The 13,831-nt window shown below is 42.7% G+C and overlaps 1 protein-coding gene across 4 annotated transcripts in view; it reads left to right on the forward strand.

The window, feature by feature from the left end:
• THRAP3 (thyroid hormone receptor associated protein 3) overlaps positions 1 to 13,831 on the forward strand; it is a 29,922-nt gene that overhangs the window by 11,953 nt on the left and 4,138 nt on the right. For all 4 annotated transcript variants that reach the window (XM_042439233.1, XM_042439232.1, XM_042439235.1 and 1 more), the window contains 6 exons: positions 1,811 to 2,698; positions 6,495 to 7,253; positions 8,231 to 8,400; positions 9,489 to 9,594; positions 10,387 to 10,471; positions 13,260 to 13,441. In XM_042439233.1, coding sequence (XP_042295167.1) covers positions 1,811 to 2,698; positions 6,495 to 7,253; positions 8,231 to 8,400; positions 9,489 to 9,594; positions 10,387 to 10,471; positions 13,260 to 13,441 — 2,190 coding nt within the window. The remainder of the gene's footprint in view (positions 1 to 1,810; positions 2,699 to 6,494; positions 7,254 to 8,230; positions 8,401 to 9,488; positions 9,595 to 10,386; positions 10,472 to 13,259; positions 13,442 to 13,831) is intronic.

Raw genomic sequence — 13,831 nt, forward strand, 5'->3', positions numbered from 1 at the left:
AACATATTTTTAACCAAGATGCAGAAAGGCAACAGTAAAATAGAAGAGGGTGGAGGAGTAGGAGGAGAGAACAAAGCCAGATGGAGGAGAAAAGCTGAAACGCAAGCAGAGGGCAGAAGCTTTAGGGGAGGGATAACAGTAGGCTGGGAATGTCCGGCTTCCTCCAAGAGATCGGTGGCAAAGGGAGAGTGAAGCCAGCATGCAAAGTGTCTGTGGTTGTGGGCAGCTGCTGGAGAAGGTTTGGTTTTGCAAATGACTTGGCTAGAGAAGCGAAATGGAAGAGGCTTGCGTGTACAGCTCATCGGGCAAGGTCGTAGTTAACTCACAGAGGTACGTTTCCTTCCTTAAGGATAACCGACTTGTGGGTCCGAATCCTGACGCAGAGGGGGAAAGCAGCAGCAGCTGGTTGCTTTTGGAGGCTTGGCTTAGGAGAACGTGGCATTTATTCTTTCCTCTCAAGGGAGTTGCCTTTTGGTCTGTTTCAACTCAAGGCAGCCTGTTTCTTTACAGGAAACAGGTTTTTTATTATTTTCCATGCATTTGTGGAGTGGTCTCAACCCAGTTGGTGTTAAAATTTAGCATTTGATTTTTGTAGCCCAACTGCAGGATCCATGAAAAACAAAAATGCCCATCCTGCTCATTGTACAGTGTTGGCTGTATCCATGCACAGTGTCCTTTCAAATGATTTCTCATGAACAGTCTCCACAAATTTTGGTGTGAAACCTTTCAAGTTTCATGCCTGTAAAATGGCAGAATGGATTTTGGAAGGAGCAGGCCACAGGTCCCTCAGCAGTAATGGATAACAAAATGGAGTAGCCCTGGGGACTGGCCCCTGCTTGGTGCTTTGGGAACACCTCTTAATTGGCTCATTGTTGCTGCCTGCGCCAGGCTGTGTACATGTCTCTTCCCTCTTACGTTGCTGAAAGTGTTTGCGAATGAGACAGTACCCAAGGTAAGCACTGCTCTGGCTTTTGCCCCTCATGACAGTGGTCATGGAAGAGACAAGGCAGCAGTTCCTCTTTGCGTGGGTTTGTACCAGATGTTGTTGTTTCTTGAAAAGGTTGTTTATCCCATTTTAAAATCTGTGCTCTGCAGCATATCTTTTATAAGTCTTGTAGTGGTCAGATTAGTGTTCCACGTGGCCTATTCTGACTTTCAGTGGGTCTCCAGGGTTTGAGTTTTAAGTAAAGAGTCTCCCCACTTTACTTGGAAGAGGTAATCTGATCCAGCGTTCATGGGAACCCTTGCCTTCAGTATATAGTGGGGCTTTTAAGAGCTTTGTATCAGTTTGTATGTTGCAGTTATAGCCAATTTTCTTTGATGAACATTTGATGAAGTTTACATGGTTCTTACGCCTCACGCTTTATACATGCAACAATCTGGAAAAGTAGGTTAGAGCAAATGTGTGGCAGATCCAAGCTTGCTCAGTAAGCTTTATGACTGAATAGGGATTTGAACCTTCATTTCTCTGGTTCATTTCTGACAGTCTGACTATTCCAGCTCTCAGTGGATGCTAACTGTACATCTCCTGGAAAAGAATTTATAGCCAAGTTTTTTTCTAGTCTTTTTCCAATCTCTTTTACATAAGTACACACACTCCAATATTAACAATATTAATATATCATGTTAAGGAGGAGAAAGTTTGATAAGAAGGAATATAATATATCCATTAACATAAAACTGAAGAGACGAGAGACAGGCAAAAGAGAATTCTGCCTATCATCATAAAAGCAGGTTAATGCCCTCCTACTGTAGCCAGAAGGCTGCAGAATTTGAAGAAATTTATGAGTAACCTTTTCTCTCTCCTCAGTTCTAGGTCCCGTTCGAGATCATATTCTCCATCGCACAACAGGGAGAGGAACCACCAGCGAGTCTATCAGAATCGAGATTTTCGAGGGCATAACAGAGGATACCGGAGACCGTATTACTTCCGTGGAAGGAATAGAGGTTTCTACCCATGGGGCCAGTATAACCGAGGTGGCTATGGAAATTACAGGTCCAACTGGCAAAACTACCGCCAAGCTTATAGCCCTCGCAGGGGCCGCTCCCGTTCTCGGTCGCCTAAGAGGAGGTCTCCGTCCCCGAGGTCTAGAAGTCATTCTAGAAATTCTGACAAGTCGTCCTCCGATCGGTCAAGGAGGTCTTCTTCATCTCGATCCTCCTCTAATCACAGCAGAGCCGGGTCCTCCAAGCGCCGCTCGCTGAAAGATAAGAAGTCTTCTTCCAAGGATGCCCGGGGTTCTCAGGGTGCTGGGGACAGCCAAGGGGATGAAAGCAAGGAGCCACCCTTCTCAGGGGGAGCTGCCCAGGATGCTAAATCCTCAGAGGGGTCAAAACCCTGGCAAGAAGTTGGCAGTTACGGCGTGGGATCAGCATCAAGGGCCTCTGCTGTGACAGAGCTGAGTCCGAAAGAGCGCAGCCCAGCGCTGAAGAGCCCCCTCCAGTCGGTGGTGGTCAGGCGCCGTTCTCCCAGGCCCAGTCCACTTCAGAAGCCCAGTCCGACATCTTCCAACCCGACTCAGCTGGGCTCGGCTCTGCAGGGCGGCAGCTGCTTTCAGGCAGGCTCACATCCATTTGAGCATAACTTGGGAAGTCTGAGCCCCACGAGAAAGAGTCCTGTGTGCAAAAGCCCCACCACCATCAGTTCCATTTATGGAACATCTCAGAAGGATGAAATGGGGGCCCCCTTCTCCAAGAGGCAAGTAGTAGTCTTGATCCCTGGAACTAGTTGACGTTTCTGTGTGACTTTCAGTTGTTTGGTAGCTTAGCACAGAGTTGCTGGCTGTAAGAAAACATGGGAAAGGTTGGGTGGGAAAAAAGTTGTGCTAAGGCAACAAAGAGTAGGATCCAGATTATGAATGCCTAAATACACTGGATTGGATCCAGACTAGGGCCAAAGCCTATTTTGTACTCCCATGCAGAGGAGACCCATTTGAATGAATAGGATTTATTTGTCACCACTCATATAAAGTTGGGTTTATCGCTGAGTTAGTTTTTCTTAGTGCCCATTGAAATCAATGAAACCCAAGTCATGACTAACAATTCTCATTGATTTCAGTTGGAACCAAGCAGAACTGACTTCGGTTGGATCCGCACCACTGTTTTTCTTTTCTTTTTTTCCCTAATGAAGAATTTCTCACAAGTATGCTAGGGAAAAAAACCTAGTTAAAATAAAAATGACAAAATAATAAGTGACGGCGAGTTTTCTGGTGAACTTTTTGCCAGCCTGCCTCTGTGGAAACATGTCTCAGTTAACAAAAATGTTAAAGGATGCCATATTAATTTTATGTGCTGCAGAAATATCAGAGCTGTTTTTTCTGGAAGGCAAAAGCCAGTTGGACTGAAGTATTCACTTAGGATGAATAAATCTACGAAGTATGTTGAGCATGGCTTAGTTGTCATATTCAAGCATATTCAAAACTTCATTGGGTTTTAATATTTGAGACCAAAAAGGAGCCTAAACTTAATTGTTCTAGTGATTAAGAAGAGTAGCTAAGGTACTGTGGGGAAAGCATTGTGAAGTGCTGCTACATGTGTAATTAATTGCCTGTGCCACCTAGGAATTGTTGTGCGAAGAATTAATTACAAATTTCACTTTATACTTGACTAGCGTTGTATCCATTCCCTGGTTTGACTTGAACGTATTCATTGGCTTGGTTCAGGCAGAGCTAACACTAAATGATAGTTGAAGTTACATGCATACACTTTGGCAAGGCTTTGGTTTGTGCCCTCTCCCAGGGCAAGGGCCCAAGGAGAAGGTTGGAAGCCTTTGCTTCTAGGTTTAAACCATCAGAGTTCCAGGCTCTTGCTAAACTATGATGGTTCAATGAGCCAGTAGCATAAACCACACTTTGACCCTGGTTCCTGGTTTATCAGTTGGTCAGGTTCAAGTAACATGGCAAGCCAGTGTCAATTGGAAAAGGAAACAAAGGCTTCCAGGTTGCCCCAGAGCAATGGCTAAGTTCACTTTTAAGTTCACTCTTAACATACTAAACTGTGGTTTAGTGTTATTAGTGTGTTTTATGGGGTCGGGGGGGAATACATTTCTCAAATTGGATACTTTTCTCTGGATGTCAACACGAGAAAACAGTCTATGGAAATTTTGCATCCTGTGGCATAAATTCAGTGGTAGCTCCAACCAGAGTGGACCATTTGACTCAGTGGAACTTAGGTAAGTCAAGTTCCCATTAATTCAGTGGCTCTACTCTGGGAGTAACAATTGGATTTAGGCCCATGACACTGAAAACAGAATATAGTGTAGCATGCATAATTCTTAAAAAGGTTTGAATACAGGAATAAATTAGTGAAATACCACCAACCATAGAAAATCATTTTTAAAATAGTTGGGAAACAGAAGTTCTATCAACCAAGGCAGATACCAGAATGGCATGGTGAGCTTCTCCAGAGAGGATAATATGTAATGTTGGCATCACCCTTGGCAGAGTTCCCGGCAGCACAAACTAAGAAAAAGAAAGATAACCCTCCTATTATTGTTTGGGGTTCTGTTTTTGTCAATTTTGCACATAACCTGTTTCTGTAAGACATTATCTCTCTGAGAAATATGTCCCTCTGGATAGATGAGTGTAGATGCACAGTTGGCAAAGGAGTAGTGGCTACTGGCAATGGTAGCCAAAGTTGCAGAGCACTCTCTGATTCCTGGTGAGTGGGAGTTATTGGGGTCATACCTCTCCACAGTGCTCACTGCTTGTGAATCTCCTGAAACAATTGCCTGGACTTTGGTGATAGGCCAAATGCTGAGTTAGAGTAGTCCTCTCTCTGGCTTCCTTGGAAGAGAAAAGATGTTGCTCCAAAGTTTCTGTAGCCCCACTGGAACGGAGTCTGGGGGCTCCAGCTGAAATGGCTGCTCCTTTATAAGCTTATTGTTTTCTGAGCTGCTGTAACATCAGATGTAGCTTTGACACCAAGTCGGTACTGTATTTGAATGCACAGCAGCCTAATACTCTTGTTGCACTCTTTCTTCAGCATTCTGTTGGTGTTTAATATATAAACTTAAATCTTGCTTTTCCAAAATAGTTCTCAAGTGACTTAATCCCTAACATAGATTTTTTAAAAACACTATAAATAACTGTGTTTCAATAAAAAGTAATACAGCTAATTGATAATTATTTAGTGCTTGGTGGAGGGGAAGGCAGTAAGTAGACACTATTACAGATGGTCTAACTGAGTTTGCAGGACCTGAGTAAGGCTGGTAGTAACAGGGTCCCTTGGAGGTCTCTCATTCATAGGGTTGCCATGTGGTAAAGTTATATTTGACATCACATGACACTAAAATGATTTCATGTGGCAGTAGTGTAGCTTGAAATGGAGGGAGTAACATTTAGATCAGTCATCTCTCCCAACATGAACCAGAATGCTTGCAAGCAAATGTGCGGAAATGGCAGCATTGGGTTTGTGTGTTTCTTACATACACATAGACCTGCTATATTGGCTCAAGCCTTTTTGAGGACGAGGACAGAGAGTTGCTTTCTCTCTGCACTCAGTTCTGCTTTTCAGGAGTCAGTGTTAGATGTTTAGGTCTCAATAACTGTCCAGTGATTTTTTAAAAACAGAAATGACTACTGTCCTATGTTAGGAGTTGAGGTTCTCGCATCCATAGTTTCAGAAGGGTTAGTTGAGTTTGATGGTTAAAAGAATGGGCACACCATTTTGTCCTCTTCTGGGATCCACCGGTGGGATCAGCTTCAGGCAAATATTAACAACTGTCCAGTAACCAACATCTATCCAAGATGGGAGCTGGCTCATGTACTTGGACAGGGATTTAACTTGAATTTTTGGAAATACAGCCCTGCCATTCATTTACATTTTTTGTTCGTTATAGCATCGGCACATACATCTTCAGCCGGAAGAAGAAGGGATTTTTCAGTCTCACTTAATTTTGCCATTTTGTTCACAATTAGCGTAGATAAAATCTCTAATATCCAGAAGGTGTAGGTAAATCCTATCAATTTTGGTTGGGGATTGCTAGTCTTGATAATGTTGCCGAGTATTCATGTTCTTCCCAACCAATCAAGTGTTTTCCCCTGTTAACCTTTTTGCTTTTATTTGTGTTTTGAATTGTCTATAGCTTCCATAGGAGACTTGCCTTCAAAAATTTGAAGTAGCTTTTGAGGCTTTTATTTCAACTGTGTGTTACTTAAAAGCACAGCAGCCCAAGGTGTGACAATGTTGATGGGTAAAATTCTCTACAAACAGGTTTGTAAGTGAATGCACAGGTTGGGTAAGATCTTTTACATATTTCCTGCCTTCTAGCAGTGCCAAGTAGCTTCTGAAGTACTTTTTAATCAGTTTGAGTAAGCTCTGTGTGACCTCTTGTAATTTCTGTACCGACTTCTAAGCGTTAAAAAGAGATGGAAGGAGCTAAACAAACCAATGATTTAATGTCCATTAGCACAGGGATCTTCTGAAAGCTGCCTGATCTAAACTTTCAGAATAACAGTTCTTGAATTGTCTTATGTGTCTCTTCTTATAACCAGGTACTTAGAAGAACAAAAGGCTGAGAATGGGAAAGATAAAGAGCAGAAACTGACAAATGTGGAAAAGGAAAAAATGAAAGAGAAGGGAGGTTTCTCGGAGATGGGATTAGGAGATGGTAAATTGAAATTGGATCCGTATGCCTCCAAAGTGGATGCAGAAAAGATGTACCGTGGAAGTCAGTCACCCAAACGTTATAAGCTCCGCGATGATTTTGAGAAGAAGATGGCCGAGTTCCACAAGGAGGGTCACTATGGCAAAGAGGAGATGGATGAGCCAGAGAAGAAAGTTAAGGGCAAAGGGAGAAAGGAATCTAATTTGGACGAGGAGGAAGAGGAGGAGGAGCCCAAGTTTCTCTCTAAGACGGTATCTGCTTCCAGTAAAAACCAGGAGGAAGACCGGACTGGCAAATGGGAAGGCCTTGTGTTTCTGCCTACCGCCAAAGAGAAGCAGAGGAAAGGCGAGGAGATGGAGGAGGAGTCCTATGGTGAGCAGTCCAAGAAAGACGAGCGACAGGCTGCCAAGAGAGCAGAGGCTGTGCACAGAGGCTTTGTCCCTGAGAAGAATTTCCGAGTCACTACTTACAAAGCAGCCCAGGAGAAAAGTGCCACTTCTCCTCCGCCACGAAAGGCCGTGGCAGAAACCAGGGAGAAGCCAGGCGCGAGAGGAGAAGGCCTGGCCGCTGGCAAGTCATCCTTTTCCATTACGCGCGAGACCCAGGTCAACCTCCGCATGGATTCTTTCGATGAGGATCTTGCCCGGTGAGAGGCTCACTTTGTCTCCATGGCTGGTGCAAAGGAAAAAGGGAGGGTGAGCCAAAGTGGGAAAATGGCTCTGTACTGTAATGTGCCCTACACTGTCCATTGGTTCTTTAAAAAGAATAAGCCAAGAGCCCTTCCAAAAAAAGCAAACAAACACATAACTCACTGTAAGCGTGTGTTCAGAGGTCATTTGGTAACAGGCATTTATCACTAAACACATGGGGGGGCGGGAATTTAATATCCAAACCAAAAATAGACATAGCAAAGTGAACTACACTTTCTTTATGAAAAGAGAATCCATTAATCGTACAAAATATTCTTCCAGCCCTAATGGAGGCTACATTCAAAGTGTGGTTGTCTGTAATAATATTGCTTCCTTCCACTTATCATCCAGCCTGGGGATCATAGAATCATAGTGCCACGTTAGAGAAAAGCAAATGTAGTTTTGGCTTTTGAAAGAAACATATTTGAAGAAATTTAGAGTGGCACATTAGAATTTATTAAACAATCATTATAGTAAAATGACTTGCACAATATGCATTTAATTCCTAGTCACTGTTATTTAGTTCACACAACTGTTTTACATATGAACAATATTTCCCTATGAAAACCTTTTCCTGCAGAAACCTCTAATACAGTGGCAGATGCCTTATACACCTCTTGCAGTTTCGGGCTCTGCCCACAAGTGAAAATGGTTTCACTAAACTGCTGAGCACCAACTAGGGCAGGGAGTTATGATGGCTAAATAACTAGGCTTAATGCTACTGTATTCATATTTAATTTCCTAAAACAAGAAAAACTGTATTGGTAATAAGACATAGTTTATTCTGAAAACAGATGGGTTTCTGGCACTTGGATGGCTTGTCTTGCATCTGGAATTCATTGCAACAGACTTAACATGGCTGCTGTTACAGAATGTGACTGTTAACATGGCTGCCATCACCATTAATTCAACATCTCCTTTGTTTCCACACCAGCCCCAGTGGGATTTTGGCACATGAGCGTAAACTGTGTCGCGATCTGGTGCACAGCAACAAAAAGCAGGAGTTTCGCTCCATTTTCCATCACATCCTGTCAGCCCAGTCCCAGCGAAGCCCCTCGGAGCTCTTTGCTCAGCACATAGTGACCATCGTCCATCACGTGAAAGGTGAGTTGTGTGAGAGTGGGCGGCTTAAGTTGGTGAGTGGTTGCTCAAGGCAGGCACACAATCTTGGAACTGCCCTGCTTTGCCAATGATCTGTGGCAGATGGGACCCACAGTGCCTGATGATGCTTATTCCGTGGAGGGCTTTTCATGCAGTAGAGGTTGATGCTTTTCCTTGCAGTTGTCAGTGGCGCCCTTTCCCCCCTACTCCAGAATGGGAAAAGTATGGTTACTTGTGTTTCAAGGATTCTAGACTGGCCTGGTTTCACCTGCTTTTTGCATTTGCGTTTTGCTCCACCTCCAGAGAGTGTGAACTAACGCAAAGTGGCCAGTTGGCAGCCCTCAAGTCATCTTCTCTGTTCCCTGGTGGCCTTACTGAATCGTAAACAAGAGGAGGGCCAAAGGCTTTTCACAAAAGGAAAAGGAAAATGTTTTTCCATTCTAGAAAAGTTTGGATCTTAATGCCAAAGTCTTCTCTTTGGAATCTTGGATGCACTTGAATGCACGTACTCCTAAACTCTAACTGACATTATGATGAAGTCTGGGCATTGACAAAGGGGAAATCGGTCTGATGAGAAAAATAAACATAGGCCCTGATCTGTACCTGGAGTGTGTCATCCCCCTTCCCTGAAATTAGAGAGGTTATTCATACCCGAGACCTTTTGCAAAAGCAAGACTGCTCAGCAAATGGGGCAGCAGGTGGCATGGGTTCTTTCCTATATAAAGTCACTCTCTTCAGTGATGCTCACTCAAGCAGTGTGGGTTAAAAATTAAGGGAAGGGTCAACTTTACCTGAACATATAAGCTTTCTGGGAACAGAATGGAAAGGAGGGTGGTATGAAGTCTTGTGAAGTCCTTTTGGTGTTCGGTAGACATGACTGCCAGGATACTGACCAGTAAAAGGCTGTTGAATTTCTGACCTGGTGGAGGTGGAGGGGAGCAGGAATTTTCTCTTTCCCTTTCCCGCCCTCCTTCACCTTTTTATCATTTGCTTCCTGAATCTGTTGCAGACCCTCTCGCAGAGTTCACTTTATGTCATCCCAAGTCAAAATGCAGTATTAATAATATGGTATTTCCTCAACACATATGCAGAGCATCACTTTGGGCCTTCAGGAATGACGTTGAATGAACGTTTTACAAAATATCTAAAACGAGCGGAGCAGGAATCGGCTAAGAACAAAAGCCCTGAAATCCACAGGTGAGCAGAGGCTACCATAGAGCCAAGGCATGGGAAGAGTGAGGGACAGCATGCCCCCTTGCTCCAAATCATTAGGAGCATGACTTCCTAGCCTGAAAGAGGACGGACTGCATATAAGCCCCCAAAGTGTTCTCTTCATGGCTTGGGATGTAAAATCACAAGGGACTTAAAAAGATTTTAAGATGTCCATCAAGTCTTGGCTATTAAACAGGATCAGATGGGTAGGTTGCTACAGAGCTTGGAAGCCCCCAAATTAAGATTAACAACTGCTACCTTTGAAGGAGGGAGGGTGGCATGAAGTCATAACAAGTTGGGGCAAACTCCACTGCATTGGTATATTAAGAAACATTTTCCAGTTACTTTCCAAAGTCACTTTCCAGAAGTATTTTAGAGGCTCTTTAACTAGAAATTACTGTACCAGGTTTTATTCTGTTTTATTAATCATTTTCTTACAAAAGAGATGGAAGCCATAACCAGATACTTAAAGGTAGTGATGAATCACAACAGATTAAACAGGCTGTCGGATAAAGAGGAATGAATAACTCCCGCCACCACTCTGTCCCACTCTGTCTTGTTTATCTCCTAATAGCCTGTTCCATAGTTCAAGCTTGCCAACACCAACTTACCCATGGCCACCTTTTGACTGAACCAGGGGTTAAATACTGAAAACCAGCATTTCATTCACAAGTTGACTCAACATGGCTGTCTTCTCTCTGCCCATTTCTAATGCGGTGGGGCTGAGGGGTTTTTCCATTGCGTTTTCTTAATCCTTCTGTTCCTTTTTGTGTTTAGGAGGATAGACATTTCTCCGAGTTCTTTTAGAAAACACGGATTCTCTCAAGAGGAGATCAAAAGTTCCAAAGAACCCAGCTACAAGGTGAACTGTTGCTTTTAATCTGTAGTTGAACATAACGTTATGTGCTTTGGGCATGAACTTTTTAGTTCTTCTTTATATATACATAAGATATATATATTAAAAATGATATTTTTGTTTAACTTGCTCTCTACTTAAGTTTGTGTTTTTCTTTCAAGGATGGGCATAATTCTAAAAATGAACTACAAAGGGTTAATTTTTATTAAAAAAATGTATCAACAACCTTTGTGAAGTGGTTAGAAATATGGTAAAAATGACCCCAAAGTCAATTGAGGTTGAGCTTGAGACAAAAAGAGTGGATTTTTGGAAACAAGTGACCTTGATGATGGAAGAGACTTTTTGTGATATTTTGCTGCTTGTAAGTATGACTAAATCACTTGTCTTACCCGTGATATTTCCAACCATGTTATCAAACAGACGTGCATGTCAGAAAAAGGGGAGTAAATCAAATCCATATCTGAGCCAAACACAAAGATAATATTTTTTTCTCCTAATGTGTTGCTTTCTGTTGGCTGCTGTTGTTTCAAGAATGATAAAAATAACACTTTCTTATCAGTCTTTTATGGACTATGAAATGTCTATGAGCAACTTGTACAGTATGTATCCTTAAAATATTTTTCAACCAAGCCAAACAAAAAAGAACAAAAGAGAAAAATTTCATCTTGAATTTAAGCATGTCTATTGACATGCATAAATGTCTATCTTAAAAGTTTTGAGCAGTGTTGCCAAAATGTTTGTTTCCATATCATGTCTGTGTTCTCAGTTTCTCCAAGCAAACATACTTGTAAGTTTTGAAAGATAATAGATATCTATTATAGATAATAGATTTGATGTGGCATTATCTCTGTTCTGCATCCACGTAAGTGAGTAAATCCACATGAATAGTCCTCTGCTCCAGATCTACAAACAGCCAAGAAGAATTTCTTAAGATGCCCATGTGTGAAAAAGGAATGGAACAAATAAATTATCTACCTGGATTTTGCAGTGATTATTTATGGCAAGCCAGTTTTTATTGTTGTGGTAACAGATCAAGCTTTGTGTTCTGAGTGAGAAGAGTTCTCCTTCACATGTGGGAGTCAAAAAGAACAAATAGAGCTCGCACATACAACAGTGCTAACTCCTTTGGTAATTGAAGCTGTTCTTTGTTTTAATCAAAATGTATGCTAGAGACTTGTGTAAGGAAAGCTTTTTAAAGAGAGCTACCAGTTGTTCGCCATCGAGCTGACCGCTAACTGGACTGAAAGCTACTGTGTAGGATCAATTGGTTCTGCTGGTCCCTTGTCTCAGTAGAGAAAGCAAAGAGACATGAAAGACTTTTTTAAAATGCCTTCTTGAGTAATCCTTGTATTATCTACTAAAGACTTTTCTTTGCCTGTGGTGGAGTGTCCTCTTCTGGCTACCCTTGCCTGTTTCTGCCCAGATGTGCCACTTCAAACATGCTAATTAATGACTCTGGCCTGTTACAGACTGCCAAAATAAAGCTGCTTTGGGTCTCTTTGGAGGTATGCTATTTATATAATGCATGGGTCCTAAGAGTCCGGAGCTCGCGCCAAAGCCACACTCCATTCCTAAGCACTGGAGTGCAGCTTTGGTGCAGCTTCCAGATTCTTAGAATGCATGCATCATTTAAATAGCATACCTCCAAAGAGACCCAAAGCAGCTTTATTTTGGCAGTCTGTAACAGGCCAGAGATGGGACAATTGGGCTATAATGTATATTTATTGTATTTTAAAATCTGTTTTGGAGGGGGGAATCTCATTCCATAATCGACAAGGGTCCCTTACATTCCCAGCAATGGCTCGAAGCCCAATGTTAGCATTGAATAAATGCATGTAAACAATAATAAGTATTGTTCAGAATAAAGAAACTTAAGTGCATTTAGTTTGTGTATAGTCCTGCAAAGGCAATAGGACTAGCAAAAGGGAAGAAAGGAATGGGGCAGGAGAAGGGCTGTGGAGGCTGAGTCGCAGCTGGGCAAGAGAAGCAAGGAACTGTGTGCCATAAGGTGGAACAGAGCTATTGAGACCACTTCAGTTCCAGTCCAGGTTTGACTCTCTTTGGTTTCAGAGTTGCCAGTGACAGGTGCATTCTCAAACCTTTTTTTTTCTCTGCCATCGTAAGTGCGAGTAATCTGATGCTGAATTTTGTGCTTATGGTGCAGAGCTCTGTGAGGCTGAGCAAGAAGCTGGAAGGCTATAAAATGCAGATTCAGGTTAGAAGGCAAACAAAATGGAGGCCTCCTCCCCATGTAAATCTTTCACCGATTCCTTTTAAGTTCAGAATGGAGGGAATTTTGCCCTTCTCCTGTAGCTCTGGTTGCTCCTGGCCTGCACTGTTGCCCTCTCACTCCATCTATGTAGCCTTTTTCTTTTCCAGTGATGGCACAAGGAGTTGTCTTTTTGTTCAATTAGGATGTGGCAAACATTCAGCAGGCCATAGAAGAGTGAAGCTATGTTTCATCCTGGGCATTCTTACAGGCAGTAGACCTTTGAGGGTTGTTTCTTCCTTTGCTGGACCCCTGGGCCAGTCTGTTGTCTTGGCATTAGCATTGGCTTTATTCTCTTCTCCATTTAACAATACCTTATATTTGGCATGGCAAGAAGTGCATAAAGGAAGGTTAGCATTTTCCTTGTGGCAGACCTGCGCAGCTGTTCAGGCTGGATCATTGCACCAGCCTAACCTGCCCTGCTGAGTACTTTTCAGTCCTGAGCAATGTTAGAAGGGTGTGATGGCGAAGGATAGTCTGAAAGTTCAAGTATGAAATCCTTTCTCCCTGTTCCTCTCCTTCCAGGCTGAAAGCAAATATAAAGATGACCCGGTTGACCTCCGCCTTGACATTGAACGGCGTAAAAAACATAAGGAGAAGGATAGGCGAGGCAAGTCAAGGGAATCGGTGGACTCCAGGCCCTCGAGCCATTCACGGGAGAGATCGACAGAGAAAGCAGAAAGGTCTCACAAAGCGTCCAAAAAGAAGTATGTTTGAGAGGAGCTACCTCCTACATTTCTTCAATTTGCTTCCATTTTTTTCCATTATTAGATGTCCCACATGATGGTTGGTTGCTGACAAGCACCTGATAATGAGCTGAAACAGTGATCCATTACACAGAAAAAACTGTAGAACTCTTGCATTGTCCAGGATTCTGGGGGCGAGAGACTAGTCTAGGAGTCATCTTTGTGCAGAGTCTTTACCTGACCTGTTAGAGCCAAGCACCATGAACTGTGAAGCTTCTGAGAATGTACATTCGGAAATGAAGTCTGTCAATGGTGGGCCAGCTGTGTTTCAGGACAGGTGATTTTACCACTGAACATCTCCTGATAAGATTCAAAAGAAGCTTAGGTTTAAAGCCTTGGTGCTTGCAGATC

The sequence above is a fragment of the Sceloporus undulatus genome, chromosome 9, assembly GCF_019175285.1.
Source record: "Sceloporus undulatus isolate JIND9_A2432 ecotype Alabama chromosome 9, SceUnd_v1.1, whole genome shotgun sequence".
Lineage (NCBI taxonomy): Eukaryota > Metazoa > Chordata > Lepidosauria > Squamata > Phrynosomatidae > Sceloporus > Sceloporus undulatus.